The sequence below is a fragment of the Tetrao urogallus genome, assembly GCF_951394365.1.
Source record: "Tetrao urogallus genome assembly, chromosome: 1".
In the NCBI taxonomy this organism is placed as follows: Eukaryota; Metazoa; Chordata; class Aves; order Galliformes; family Phasianidae; genus Tetrao; species Tetrao urogallus.
In genome coordinates this window covers 50,020,479-50,036,663 of record NC_136813.1, presented here as the reverse complement: position 1 = coordinate 50,036,663, position 16,185 = coordinate 50,020,479, and the positions used below count along the sequence as shown (strand labels likewise).

At 41.2% G+C, this 16,185-nt stretch overlaps 1 protein-coding gene across 1 annotated transcript in view; it reads right to left on the bottom strand.

Annotated features, from left to right (window-relative positions):
- The window catches only part of DNAJC3 (DnaJ heat shock protein family (Hsp40) member C3), a gene marked incomplete at both ends in the record, with an annotated part of 28,202 nt that extends 13,532 nt beyond the window's left edge, over positions 1–14,670 (bottom strand). The window contains 4 exons of the mRNA XM_079549205.1: positions 6,870–6,944; positions 7,987–8,111; positions 9,516–9,626; positions 14,589–14,670. Coding sequence (XP_079405331.1) covers positions 6,870–6,944; positions 7,987–8,111; positions 9,516–9,626; positions 14,589–14,670 — 393 coding nt within the window. The remainder of the gene's footprint in view (positions 1–6,869; positions 6,945–7,986; positions 8,112–9,515; positions 9,627–14,588) is intronic.
- Positions 14,671–16,185: the final 1,515 nt, after the last annotated feature.

The following is a 16,185-nucleotide window of genomic DNA, read 5'->3' as shown; positions in this document are numbered from 1 at the left end:
CTTAGACACGCTGTATGTTTTCTGTAAATTATTTGGACCAAACTATCAGTAGAATAGGAGAAGCAATGTTACAATCATACAGACAAATCAAATGTATTAGAGATCATTTAAGTGAAGCATCCCAGATAATATGAGATAGTACAAACTGTCCAGTTAAAGCAAAGGAAAAAACCTCTCAAGCTATCATTCAAGTTAAGCCATTAAGCTTTAGTTTAATGCTCTCTATATGACAAAAATACACACTCATGGCTCTTAGTAATTACTTAGTGTACTAATACGTTGTCTTCATCAGTCATGTTAATTAAAACAAAAATAAGTCTCTTCATTAAGCACCCAGGGAAAGCAGGAAATAAAACAGTTGTTTGATACTCTAATTTTGGTTTATTTTCCAAGTTCCTTCTGTCCTTCTGCCCAGCGATCAGGAGACTATCACACTACTATTGATAACAAATAACATCTCAGTTATTCATCCTTTTCCTTTGGAATGGTGAAGCTGGACAGACCAACTGCTTGCACTAAGCATGTAAGATTTCCTAGAAAGGAGTAAGGTATTAAAGAAATCTCGCTTCAGCTGAGCTAATACACATCTAAGGCAAATCTAATAGTTCTCTGCATGCTCATCCTAAGCTGTGCTCTGCAAGCACACTGCTAGTGGTGAACATGTTCCAGAACACAGCCGCTGCTTTTCACCACAGCATCCTTTGCTGTCTTTGATGGTTACTACATTTGGATTAGAATGCTTAGTTGCAGTTTAAGTTACATCAACAAGCATTAGCCATCTGTTACAGCAGCTTACATTCACTACCAAAAAGAAAAACCAACCCCAACATTATAATTCCTTCAGAGAAAACAGAGGCCAGCATATGGGAATGGTTTTGTTATTGTAAGTAATTTTCTGTTGCAGATTTACCACTTATAGGTGTTGTGTTATTTTACTGTCTAATCTCAGTAAAGTGGAGAATCATCCCAGGGCAAAAAAAAAAAAAAAAAAAACAACCCTCCTTTCCCCCCCACCCAGCTGAGAGACATTAAACAGAACAAAAGCATGAGCCACACGATTTTAAAGCAGAGCTTTAAATGCATTTACATGTGCATCTTCCAGCTCTCCACTGCTCATAAGGAGGCTGGCATATACAGCACTTCATCTCAAAGGCAAGACTCAAAACTTTGCTATACTACCATGCTGTATCCAGGACAGTGGAGAAAAACATAGTAGGAATTCAATTCAAATTCAGCATTTTTCTTGCTTTTTATGCTTGTGAGTACACTGATAATGAAAGTAAATTGATGAGGCTTGTGAAAGATCACAGATCACCACAGTTAGAAAAGACCTCCAGTATCACCCAGTCCAACTGTCTACCTACCACCAATATTTCCCCATTAAACCACATCCCTTAGTACAATACCTAGTATTTCTTGAACATCTCCAGAGACAGTGAGTCAACCACACTGGGCACACCATTCCAGTGCCTGACCACTTTCAGAGAACATATTCAACTTGAACCTCCCCTGGTGCAACTTGAGGCCATTCCCTCTTGTCCGGTCTCTAGTTATGAGGAAGAAGAAGCCGACCCCCACCTCATCACAACCTTCCTTCAGGTAGCTGCAGAGAGATATAAGAACTGCCCTGAGCCTCCACTCCTCCAGAGTGAACAATTCCTCAGCTGCTCCCCATTACATGTGTGCTCCAGACCCCTCACAGCTTTGCTGCCCTTCTCAGAACACACTCCAGGGCTTCAGTGTCTTTCTTGTAGCAAGGGGCCCAACAGTGAACAGAGAGCTCAAGGCGCAACCTCACCAGAGCTGAGTACAGGACGATTATCACCCCCTGCTCCTGCTGACTGCTATACTTCTATACAAGCCAAGATTCCATTGGTCTTCTTGACTACCTGGACACATTGCTGGCTCTAATATTTAGCTGAGCGTCAACCAACACCCCCAGGTCCATTTCTTTCACGCACTCTTCCATCCACTCTGCCTCAAGCCTGTAGTGTTGCCTGGGGTTGCTGTGGTAGGGCACAGCACTTGGTCCTGTCGAACTTAGATGTTTCAAAGAGGGCTGCAGGAATTTCTGTAGCTTATTAGAAATCAAGACACCGATGCATACAAGAATAGAGCACAAAGGAAAGCTCTGCACTGGCAGAGCAATATATTAGATAACAGCCATGATATTAGAAAAAAAAAGTATATAAATACATCCTTTACCCAGGAAGCTATAGATGATCATATCATCTGAGAGAAACATTCACAGTTAACGTAATGTAACGTAAAGTTTAAGAGAACTCTGGATACTAAGCAAACTTGCATTTGGTAACTTACAGTGACATAAGATGGTCTCTCCCATCTACATCCAAAATGCTGACTGAAGTAAAAAAAAAAAAAAGTGCATTCTGCAACCACAGCCTTCACTAGATTAGAAAACAAACATCTGCAAACACATCATGCTCAGCCACTTAGTTTTGGCTGACATCTAGTGGAGCTGCAAGTGGAAACTTCAGTTTCCAGCTTTTAAATGCTCATGCAATTGTCTCCCTTGGAAGGGTACTTAGGAAATCTCAAATGGGAGTATTTATTGCAGCACAGTGCAACTGTGAACATCACAGTCAGTCCTAAAAAAAAAAAAATAAAAAGAGGATTTGAAAGGAATGTGACAACCAGAGGATATAATCATTCCTTCTATTTTCACTCAAAAATCACATGCTTGAAGACAAATAAATATTCCAGGGTTTTCACGGGCTGAGGCCTTAGTTTTGAGCACTGATGCACTCCCAAATTCACCCTATTGACAGCTATTATTTGGAAGCTACTAATCAGAACCAAATGAACTTGATATTAATGCATAGGAGCATTTAACCAAAATTGAGATTGGAGAAATAAATACTACTCATACACTGTAAGCAACAACTTCAAAATAAATAAATTCACCCAAGGACTTATGCTTTACCTCTGTTTCATCCTGGGCACTCTGCACACAAGAATTAGACCATTCTGTTGAAATCCATTAAGAGTTTTATTACCCTCTAGATGTTAAATTTCCATTCTGACAGCTGAGTTAGAAGGAAAAAGCTACTTTTCTAAAGAGTAAAGAGCTGTTATCTGGTCTTGCTAGGCAAAAAATGCTTCCTGGTGCATGCTGTAACCTCATCAGCTCGGTGCATCCGTTGGCAAAAACGAAGAGTTCCTATAAACACAGTCTTCCTTAACATATCAAGGGATAAGTCTGAATCACTTCCTCTATCCAAAACCAAAGTGATTAACTTCAGCCAAAAGGGAAATGCAGGAAGGAAAAATGGGAAAAAACAAAACAAAACAAAAAACAACACCAACCTGTAAAACAATGGCACAAAAGCTGAGGTCTCAAAAGGCTCTATAGATGAAAGCAGTGCTCCCACCCTTCCCAGTCAGGCATTCCCACTGCCTGCCTTCACAATGCCACTAATGCCCTTAAAACAGCCAGTACTGTTTCAGGTAGAAGCATCTGAATAGAAGAACTGCTCTATCTGGCAACAATACAATTTTAAAGAGGTTTAGGGTCCTCACAAACTTTTCCCATGTACTATAAAGCTGTAGAAAGAATTTCTCTCAAGAACAACTTCATCTGCTGAACTCTTCAGACAATCCTTTCAAGGAGCGCAGCTCTAAGAAAGAATGGAGGAAGGATAGGAAAGAAACTGGTATTTCAGTATTTCCACTGGAATTTGAAAGACTGAGGGAATATGCTATGAGAAAATAACATTTACAGGCAGTTCACATTACACCGCTCGCAGCTTTTGGTACGTAGGGAAAGCAATACTGGCAACAGTGACTCAAGTGTCATACAAGGAAGTAGAAACTGCCTTCCTCCTACATGCCTGTCCTTGAGTAGCCCAAGTAAAATCACTCTCTTTACTTTCCAAATACTGAGCTGGTTTCTCTAACTCAAAAGTGGGGAACATCTTAAGAGCTGATCCTCTGCCTTAAACCAAAAACAAATCACCATCACCAAAATCACACCTGGGAACACATCTACTGTCAGCCAAGGGCATACAACCAAAATGACTGGCTTTATCTCAAGAAAGCTCATCTCATCCACAAAATTTTCCTGGGGGGGAGGGGGGAAAATCATGAAAGCTAACTCTCACATTTACCTCCTCCTTAATCATTTTAGCAAGCAGATCATGTCCTCAGAACCACATACGTCACACAATGTCCTGAAAATCTCCATACTAAAGAAAGCAGATTATTTTTCTTCATATTAAGATGTTGAAACACAGCACTTTCTTCCCATCTTTACATGATATTCAACTTCCACAGGCTCAGTCACATGATCAGACTGCTGCATGGTTCCTCTACATGGTTACTGAGTTACAGTGACTGCTTGCAGACTTAGATGCATGACAAATGTGGGACAGTCAATGTCTCTCTGCAATTTAGATGCTGATCTGGATATCTACATTTGCTGATGTGTTACATACTTACTGAGAATGAGAGTAGCCTAGTTAGCAGCTATCCAGCCAAAGTGAAAGGTCAGAGAGCCATTTAGGCCCTTACCTACGTTTACTCAGCCTAAAAGCAGACCAGAAATTATATACTCAGTTCAAACATAAAATGTACAATTTCAGGAATCCAAGACCAAAACTGAATTCTAGCCTAAAAGCTATGGAGACCCCACTGGTACTTCTTTGGGTCATATCTGCACTAGTATAGAAGGAAGTTTTACTCTGAGCAATGAATTACTTCTTTTCAGTTCTTGACAACTGACTTGCAGTACGAGTCAAAAGTTTGAGTGACTACTGTTTAATTTTCCTCTGTTGCTTTAGCAACTAATTTGGAGAGTCTGGATGTCCAGGTCTTAAAATCACTTAGAAACCATTTAATCTCTGAAAAGTCTTCCACCACCTCTCCCTTTCTCACATATACATAAATCAGTGTCACAGAGAAACAGAGTGTTAATGTTTCACAATACTGAGCTTTGATTTCCTCTCACTTTAAGATTAAACATTTTCATATTGAGAAGTAAGCACGTTGCCAGAACAAGAACTGAGAGAACAATCTGACCATATACCTGAAAGACTTAGAAGAAAGCAAGAGAAATCTCTCACTAGGCCTTCACAGAAGTATTTTACTTTGGAGTCAAGATACAATAATAGGATCTTCTCTACTGAATGAATAAAGAAACCTATTATAAAGGATTAATTCAATATCATGTTTTTCAGTTGAATGCAATATGTTCAAGCAAAATATTCTTTTCAAAACATACCACTTAACATAATCACTAAGAAAGCACATAAGCAACACTGTTCAGAGAACCAAGGAAACTGGAACTAAGATTTTAGGACCAATACAGAATCTCACTCAATTACCGAGACGAAACTCTGTTCTACTTCTGCCTCGAAGCCCAACTGAAGTTGGAAACTACATGACTGAAGAAAAGCGGCTATGACTGTCTGGAGTTTCAGTTGGTTTGGAAAAAAGCAAGCTACTCCACAGCTGACTGGGAAAGCATTTCCATGTAATTTCTATGTTATTTCCATGTTACATGTTATTATGCAACAGTCCAGAAAGGAGTCACTGGAAAAAGATGCATACACACACTCAGAATCAACACTGACATCGTGTAAATGCTGTTGCAGTAACTATGGCCTCAGTTAATCAGAACTGGACGACATTCTCACACAGTGCAAACAGCAGGGCTGCACTGCAATTGGACATGCAACTGTAGACCAAATGCTTGCTCCTTACTGAGCAAGCAGCAGCAGGAGCCACTGCTACATGACTTTCAGGATAAGCTACTGCAGCTTTACTGCAAACACCAGCATCACCTGGCACATTATCATAATGGTTACAAAGCTGCCCTGCAAGTGTAAACTGTAACTGCTCTGTTTTCCACTTACAGACTCACTAGAAAGATTCCATGTAGCATCTCTAATCTGCAATACAGAACTACTTTCTCCATCACACACTTCAAAGAATGCCAGTATGACAGCATCAGTTACACTTGCAAATTCTATTTATGCTGGTATAAAGGACAGGCGAGCTGTTTAAACTAGCAAATGCTGAAGAATAAATGAATATAATAATTAATCCTATTTATTCATATTCTTACAGTAATTTGATGCAACAGAGAGGGAAGCTTATTGTACATATTTCCCAAAGATGAAGTTGATTTTGTTCCAGGGATTATTTTTGCAGCATAAGGTTGCTATAACACAAAATATCCACTGAAATAAAAACCTCACTCAAGTGAATAACAGCCAGCCAGACTTGTATGGAAACTCTGGGCACTTTCTGATCACGGGGAGACTGCTGTCAGCACTTTCATGAGGGATGCAGAACTCCTTTGCAAATGTGAAGAGATGCAGATGCGTGCCACTGAATTACCTAATTTTTAACATCACAGTAACTGAACTAAGAGCCTAGGATCCTTTGGCAATCACTGGAAAGAGCCTGATCCATGAGGGCACCCAGTTATTTCACACTGTCACCTGATTATCATGAAGCATGTAACTGAATGCTGATTTACACTGAGTCACACATCACTAACCCTACATTTCTGGTTGAAGAAGACTGATCTCCAGTATAGATGCCATCAAGCAGAGATCACAAAGCATTAGGCACATATGCAAAAAAAAAAAAAAAACAAACCAAAAACCTCTTCAAATTGCTGTGCTGCTTCATGCAGCACCTTGTGGTTTCATCTTCTCTATTCCATCCCAACGTTGGTCATTTATTCACACGATGCAGCTTAACTACAATACCCTTCAAGAACAAGCAAGACACGAACTTACGTATACATTCACATTCTCTAAAACATCAGAGTTGAGATCTTGCCTTAGAAGCCAACTTTAAAAGCTGGAAAGCAGTTTTTCCAATTCAGGACTCCGACTTACCACATTTTTAAAGTCATCTTCTGCTTCATCAAATTTTCCTTGCTTGAGCAGTAGCTGTCCCCTCTGTAATCTTGCCTGAAATGAAACAGAAGGCAATTGTTTTCTATTTACACATTAGAACTCAAGGAATTATGAAAATCTGTTTCTATTACCTTTAGCAGAAGAAAATGATTTCATTTTACTGCAGCTAACAAACTGAGTCAGAGACAACATCACCTGCTCTTTGCCTTCTTAAACTAACAGCATTCTTAAGAGGCATCTGACAGTAAATAATTACTTTACACCACAGCTGAGAGAGATACACTTTTCTAATAAATAGCAGTAACTCCAGACATCAGCAAAAGAACTTGTTCACTTTGTTTCGTACAACTTTTAGAACATTAACCTTCAGCTGCTTTCCTGGTTATAACTTCTCATAGATTTGTTTTGAACCAACAGAAATACATAATTTTTAAAATTTCCCACATTGAGTTCTTCCACTAAACTCTCAGAGCAACAGCCAGTACATATTGAGGCAAGTTAATGATCTATATGATTTGATTTATGATACAAATACAACACTGAATTTAACACTTGCTACTTTACTGGAAGTTATCCAGGACATGCTACTGAAAATGGAAATGAGGGAATTGGGTGGAGAGGACATCACCCAACTACTTAGACAGACTCTCTTCATATAATAAGCACAAAAGAGGTAGGAGTAAGTCAGGACGTGTCCCACGGGAGGGCAGTGAGACCAAGAGAGGAGAAATGCCTCAAATCAAGTAACAGGACAGAAGAGAGAAGAGGCATCTGCTCTCCCTTTCCCCACCCCTGAGAGAGCAGCAATGATAACTGAAAATGGAACAGCTGCAAAGGAGAAAAGGAAAGCATACAGGACAAACCCACGAGGAACATGCACTTAATGAAACCATTAGTTTCCAGAATAACAGTCTAGACTGCTCTTGGAGTATTTGCAAATTCAAGTACATACACTACTGCTATTACTTTATCATATTTAAAGCTCTGAGTTATAATGTATTTTCTATTTCTGTTTAGCAAAACCTGACAAACAACCTCCTTTGAAGTAATATTTCTTTTTTACGCTTGAACAGTTTCCAATTTCAAGAATACTTACGGATGTGAAGTCCTGCTTTAATTCAACCACTTTACTTAAATCACGAATTGCTGCTTTAGATTTGCCCATGGCTAAGTACACTGTGGCTCTTCTGTAATAAGCAATGTAGTTATCAGAGTCTCCCTCTGCAAGCAAATGAACAGCAATCAGAATACTGTCTCCAAAGTAACTGAACCTTTGGGTACAGCTGAACTGTAATGACTAAAAATATATTTCCTGAGTTTTAAGCCATTGGAAAAATTATATTTATCAATGAAACTTTTTTTTCCAAGTAATTTTATGCAGTTTAATTATTGCACAATAAAGATTAGTGAAACACAGTATATTCCAAATAACTTAGACTTCTAAAGGTGAAATATGCATATATTTTCAGCTTTGTACAAAAAAAAAAAAAAAAAAAAAAAAAAAGCTCCTAAATTCTAACCCTTTATCTCAAACTGCAGGCCCGCATTTGAAAGCATGTTAATTCATCATTGCCCATTTCATCATATAAAAAGCAAACAAGTAATCCCAAAATGACCCATACGTTAGACCGATGTCATTACAGATGCACAAACCCTTTACATCACCCATTTAGACAGAAGCAACTCATTCCTTTAATATATGGTGGGCACCAACACCCTCTCAATGGCAGAGGAAAAACATGCACTACATAAAAACCTGCAGGCTAACTTCAAGGCCAATATGTGGTCTGCCAGTCAAGCTGGCAAGATCCTGCAATTTTAACATCCTTTAAACCCAGCACATGCACAAATATCACTACAGAAAGGGAACATAAGCCTCTGAAAACAGTACTTCAGTTCCTAATACTCCTCACCATGCAGTATTTCAAAAAAGTAGTGACAGTTACTGTAGGCTCTCAAGGAAAGGTAATTTAGATCACCCAAACAACAAAATGCAGTAAAAGACAGTATCTACTGGATTTCAAAAATACATTCCTTTTCACTATCAATGAAATTACAGACAATAAAATGCATCTAAGGAACAAAACAAGGATGTCCCTTGTTTACCTCATCTGAGATTACAGTTGAGCTTTAAAGTAAACATGTGGCTTTGGCAGCCACATAGAGGCAAAGGGAGTAAGAGACCATTTCCATAGCACGAGGCACTGCCGTAGCACAGAAAAAGAGACTCCCTTCACTCTCTGTACTTAAGAGAAGCTGATCTTACAGAACTAGGACAAAATACTAAGAGCTCAGAATCAGCAGATATTTCATTCACATTTCATTTTTATACCAAGACATTGATAGTAATGAGCTGTGCTACTGAGACTTTTCTGTCTAGCACCACGATTTTATTCACTTCAAAGAAAAAACAATGTGCTTGTAAATGAATGTATTACAACAAAGTCCAACAATTTAAAGCCCACAATATGTGACCAAGAAAATACAGCGTTAATAAACACTGCTTTTTATTGGTGCTGTCTGTGCGCTTGTATTTCAATTCAAGGATTTGAACCATCAAACTTACTTGAAAATTTATAAATCAGAGTTGTTTCAACATAAATGTCACTTTCTTCAAATACATACCTATAGCCGCATGAAAATGAGACAGAGCATCTGCCAGTTGTCCAGCAGCCAATAACTTCTTCCCCATTTCAAGCTGCTTTTCTACTTCAGCATTTATTCCACACTCAGCTCCTTCAAGAAAAACAAAGATTGATTTCTGAATGAGCAGTGTGATTATACAAAAGACATACAGAAATAATATGATCCACACAATAAGCATCAGCACTGGTGCTGAAATAGAGATCCACATCTTCCCAAGCAAAATGTCTCTGTGGTGCAAATTCTGATGCGAACAATTAAAGTTATCAGTGCTCTTCCATTTAACTAGAGGTATGAAATTCAGATTCAAGCAATACGTTTTGGAAGGGACAGGTTTTTAGTTCAAAACTAATGAATCGTTGCTGCTCTGTCACCAGGGAAAGAAGGCTGTCATGAAGGAAGGAGCTGATTTTTTAAGTCCACGCTGTAGATACACCAATTCAGGCTCAGTGAAGAGACTGCCCAGAGAAGCTGTGGATGCCTCATCCCTGCAGGCGGTCAAGGTCAGCCTGGATGGAGCCTTGGGCAGCCTGAGCTGGTGGCTGGCAGCCCTGCTCACAATGGGGTTGGAACTGGATGATTCTTAAGATCTTTCCCAACCCATACTCCTATTACTCTATGAATTAATCTTGAATTAAAACAAACAAACAAACAAAAAAAGACAAAACAGCAGCACCTTGACACTATTTTACATTCTGAGTAAAAGCTACATTACCTAACTACATTAAAGATATCAAAATTTCTCACAGAAAGGTGATCAAGCAACAAAATATTTGTAATAAAAGAACAGTAATTTCTGAACATCAAGTCATCAGTATTTTAGAACTAAGACCTTTCAGCACCCGAGATCTTATTTTTCTTTTCTCACTCTTCAGTACAGATCATAATTCTTTCATTTACACACTGTAAGGAAACTACTGAGCTGCCTATAAAAAAAAAAAAAAAAAAGATGTCTTCTGTATCCACTGAAAAAAGCTCTACCTGTTATTGGTAAGAACTCATGTGACTGAATTCAAAGGCTTCAATGCTATCATTTGCTTTATAATCCCAATATTAAGCAAATTCCTCTAAGTTAATGAAAACAACTAATAAGCCCCGAATTCTTCTTGCTGTAGTTTAAATACATGAAGTTAAAAAGGTAACACTACTTATCATGTAGCCCATTTAGGGAATGGTTTTAAAACACATTTTAAAATCTATTCTGGGTGTTTTGCATAGAATACGAACAGTTTAGCTGACAGTGGTACAGAAGTACTTCTTGACAACAAGTTTCTCATATACAGAGGTAGATGAGGTTCACTTCAAGGCAGTCTTCATGTGAATATTGTTTTCATGAAAAAAAACTGCTATTCTGTTTGGATTTTGCACCATGGGGATTTTTTTCCTGCTTTTAAAGCCTAAACCTTTCATCACCAACTTGTCCACCCATCATCTTTCAAGATGACATAAAGATTCCCACACGGTTGGATATGAAGTCTATAGCCAGAAGTAAATTGGCAACAAGTCAGATAATACCACAAGCAAACATGAAATGATCTCCCCGCATAGAAACATCTGAAATCTTTCAAACTCGAGGAGCTGGATCCTAGAAACAGGCTGCACACTGCTCTCTGATACCCCTAACAAAGGCATTCAGGTTTCACAGAATCTCATGGGTTTTTTTACTGAGCATCCTTATTTCAGATTTAGGGACCGGCACTGCCCTAAGAATAGCCTCCACTACAGGGTGTGCCTGTACTATTCAGAGCCTTTCATCTGCACAACGCTCGCTACAGTTCTACAGTTACATAACACATTCATCAGGAGAGATCTTTCTCCTTGAAAACACTGAAGATGGTAACAGCAAAAAAAAAAAAAAAAAAAAGGAAATGAGGCAAGTGACCGCTAATAGTAAGAAAAGCAGGAGTAACTTGGGTAGAGAAATAAGGCAAAGCAAAAACAACAACAGAACTACAAGTGACTGCAGGTTCCTTGCCTGCAAAACAGAACTTGTTACTGGACTTGCATTAAAATCTGACCCTAAAAGCTGCTGAATGTGGTAAATCAATGGAGAGTCTCCAGCCTGTACAACCAGTGTAGCCACAAAGAAAACTGACATATACCACTAGTGCACTGAAACACTGCACAGACCTGATCATTATGCTGCTTTTTCATGTAACTATATGGCTTACGCATTTTTTGGCAGCATGCGAATGGTGGCTCTGAATCAGCTGCCCTAGCAGACAGCTGAGGAGCAGCACCAAGCAAAGGAGCCAGTGCTGCTGACCCTAAGGAACCAAATTCTGTGCATGGCATTTGGGCACCTCTTGGCTCCTCAGTCTGGGAAACACAAGAACCAACTCCAGCCAGTCTTTCCAGCAGACAGATATCAGTCAGCCAGACACAGACAGCTCGGTACTACAGCTAGAAAAGCTAGCCTTGCTCCAGCATGAAACTAATGATATGTCCATGCATGCTATTTAAACATTTGCACTATTTTAACTTGGATATTATTATTCCTAAAAGGTGCCTGATGAGCTCAAACCAGCAGACACAGGAGCCCCAGCTGCTGGAGCATCAGTTGGAATAGGTTCAGAGCTTGAGCCAGCCCCAACACAGGAGTGGAAAGATGCACTCCCAGACAAGAACTGGCACCAGTACTGACACCTGAAAGGAAAGAGGTCAGGAGGAAAGATAAACAGGTGCAGCTAACTCGTTTTTCCAGTTAAATATGTTCACTTCAAATAAATCACAGCTTCCTGGGAAGATTTTTGTTTTATTTCAGTAACAAGTGCTATTATGTGCATATGAACTTCCAGTTACATTTTCATGTAATCAGTCTGACTCCTAATGTAAAAAGCTTTAAAAAGCCTTCCAACTTCAGAACAGTGTCAGAATTTTGCATTTACCCAGATTCCTGCCTTGGAATGGTACACTACTAAACTTTTCTTTTTCCGTTTTAGCAGAGAACTTGAGTGATTGTTTTGCCACGGGAGCCAGCAATCCCGTTTTGGGATGGTTTCAATTTGAATGATTATGTGTTCGATACAGGTGTCATGTTTGCTGCTGTTTTTAAATAGGTTTGAGCTTCAGTTTTGTATGCATGTAAGCAAGTTTCTCAATGACAAGTCTGAGCAAAGGAAGAAGGGGACAAGCAGTGTCATAACTGACACAAACAAGCCTGGAAGAAGCTTCAGAGCACAGCAATGCTTCCCTCACCCCACACCACACAACTACCCTTCACAATTTGTGGTGAGATTCAAAACCTTCCCAAACTCAGGACAAAAAGATACAGAATGGGAGTGAGAGAAACGCCTAACTGTACCCACAGTAATGAACTGAGCTCTGTATGCTTGAAACCCACTTCCCTTTATTCAGTTTCCTTTGTCTGAGGACAGAGCATGGAAAGAGAAACAATACCCCTCTATCCCTTCCAGTTGTCATGTTTTGTCACTATTAGTGTGCACAAGTCTTGAAAGATCAATCTTCCCAAGAGTCAACTCATATCAAATGGGAAGGAATTCAAGAAGCAGGACAGGAAGGGGCAAAACACAACTTCCCACAACACCAAGGATTCAAAAAATATTTCTAACTGAATTCATTTAATAGTCAGTCATAATAGCCTCATCCCTGGAGGCATTCAAGGCCAGGCTGAACATAGCTCTGGGCAGTGTGGTCTACTGGTTGGCAATCCTGCACACAGCAGGGGGGTTGAAACAAGATCACTGTGGTCCTTTTCAACTCAGGCCATTCTATGATTCTATGGTAATTCACACTCATAGATAATAACTAAAATCTGACTTTAATGCAGCCTGACTTATTCACTGCCTCACAAATTAACTGCCGCAAGACATTTCTACAATCAAGTCAGCAAATGCCTCTGAGTCTAGAGAAAAGTAATACTGTGAGGGAAAAAAACAAAACTCTGAACTCCTTAATAACATTTTCAGGAAAACGAACTTCTGATTAAGGTGTTAACAAATTCAGTAAGTTCCAGAAACATCACTCCTCAGCCTACTACTCTATTCCAAAACTTCTATACTGAACTGAAGTTACGAAAATATTCTCCAAATAACGAAACACAGCATTAGTAATTCTATATAGCCTTTAAATTGCACACTTGAAACTGGTCAACAACACTGAGGAAAGAATCCTTAGAAGGAACATCACTGTCACACTCAGAGAAAGAAGTATACGTGGACAGTGACCACTGTTTTTCCCCTAGCAGCACCTGAGCACACACCCAAGAAAAGCCATCCAACACCACAGAGGAGCACACCTGGACAGCAGGCTATCTTTGCCACCACATGCCCACATCACCTCTTGGCCAGCTGAATTATTCTTTAGTTTAGCACCTTAACTTATAATAACTTATAATAACAAGCCCAAGTCAGCCCTTAGTCTGGATACTTATCCTGAGCATTGATGGCTTCAGTTGCACCTTGACCTGCCAGCACCTGTGAGAGAAAGTTCCTCAAGTTGAACTACCTGCACCACTGTATAACCAAGCTGCACATTTCACAGCAGCCTGAGATTAAGTTTGACTGCACAGGTGTTACTGATAGTGTACTCGAAAAGAAAACGAGGCCACGGGAGGGGCGGATAAAACCGATCTGCTGATTTTCACACACTAATGGGGAGGCAGAAGGAAAGCAAACGATCAAATAAAATATAAACAAGTTCACCACAACTATAAGAAGCATCGGCAAAGCTGCAGGTCGGGCACCGACAGAGGCAGGGAGCCGGGAACGCCCCGGGAGCCCGAATAGGACACTTAAAGGGACGGAGCCGCGAGGAGCAGCGCTGAGGGACGCCGCCCGGGACGCGAGGCACGCACGGCGCCGCCAGGGCCCCGGCGAAGGGCCGCCCTACGCCCTCGGCCCGCTGAGGTGGCAGCTCCCGGCCTCCTCCCGCCCCGTGCCGTTCCCAGAAGCGCCCTCCCGCGGGACGCCCCGCCGCCACGGCGCTGCCAGCCACGGCTCTCCCGGCCCGGCCGCCGGGCTTCCCAGAAGCCTGCTGGCGGGGTGGGCCCTACGCCGCCCGCCGCTTCTCACGACGCTTCCCCGCTCCCCTCACCCTGATACTGCAGGTCGAGGAGCACCAGCAAGAAGGGCAGCGCGGAGCCCAGGCGGCCAGCAGAGGCCGCGGCCGACACCATCGCCGCCGACACCCGCGGCCGTAGTGGCGGCGACCCGGCCCGACGGCTCCGACTCGTGCAGGGAGGGTCGTGGGCGCCGCTGATTGGCCGCTCCGCTCCGCGCCCGCACCCCCGCCCCTTCGCGCTCCCGGAAGGTGGAAGTGCGCTGCAGGAAGGCGAGGCCGCCGTCGTCACGGCGCATGCGCAGTAGAGCAGCCGTGCTTCCGAATCGTCCCACCCGGCCTCCTCGGGCGGCGCGTGCGTTGGGGGCGGAGCGAAGCTGCCGCCCTCAGTCGGTGCCCTGAGTGGAGATGGCTGTTCCTCTGAGGGCTGCTTAAGCCGGTTAGCAAGCGTTTGCTATCTCTGTGCCCGCTCTCTACTGTTGTAGGTGGGCTTCTTCTGGGGCAGGGGAGCTGGGAAACAGATTAAGCTTACGGCTGGCAATGCAGATGATTGCCGTTACCCGTTCTGGCTTGAAGGCGGTATCTCAGGGCTGCTCGTATTCTACATCAGCAAGCAATAACGCACAAGTAAATTGATGCTGTCTCTTCATTGCTGAGAGAAGCGAGCATGTTTTCAAACTATAGCTTTTACCGTCCCTGGGGCACAATCCAGTTTTCCACCGAAGTGGGGCGCTGCTAAGATGGTCAGCATGCAAACACTACTAGGGAACTTGCCGAACTGTAGAAAAATCAGTGATGTGACTGAACAGAGCACAGTGTTTTCATGATAGGAGTTCATTCTTGACCTGTACACTGAAACTAAAGCCTGTGTGAGATAGCTTGCAGTCTCACAGGCTTATGTTTGGAGACATTTTCCCTTTTTTCCATAATTAGAATGCATGTTTTCTTAGTAGAGAGAAGCTAACGGTGTATGTGCCAACTTGCTTGTTGTTTCAAGTTATCTGCTGTGCATTGTTGGACAAACAATTTTGGGGTGTATTATATAATGTTAAACCCTACCTATGCTTAAAAATAAAAATATAGTTCTCACGAATTCTGCTAAGCAAATGACAAAGCTGAGTCTCAGAGTCTGATGCAGCAACCACAAATTTCCTTTTTCCTTCTGGTCACCTTGCTCTTTTCACCCTAGATGGTATAATATGCAAGCTTTCTTGAAAGATGAGAATGAATAAGAGAAAAGCAAGTTATCCCTCTCCAACATTTCATTTGTAAGATGGTGCTTCAACAGTATCACCTTGAAACTTGACCTGCAGAAAATATTCAGAAATAAGACGTTGAAATAATAGGAGAAGTGATAGATGTGAAATGAATAATTGATGATGTTCTGAAGGTGTCAGCATGAGCTGGAATTTGACAACTCTTGCACTATGGATAAGACAATATGAGAAAGCTTAAAAATGAACCAACCAGAATATAATAGCTGTTACAGTATTTTACCCAAGAAAACAACGTAACCAAAGCCATATAAAATTAGTACGGCGAGGCAATTAGCACCTCAAGCCCCTAAGATAACCAAAAATATAATCATGAATGATGGTTTACTTAATAGGCCCTCAATTACAAGATTAGCGGA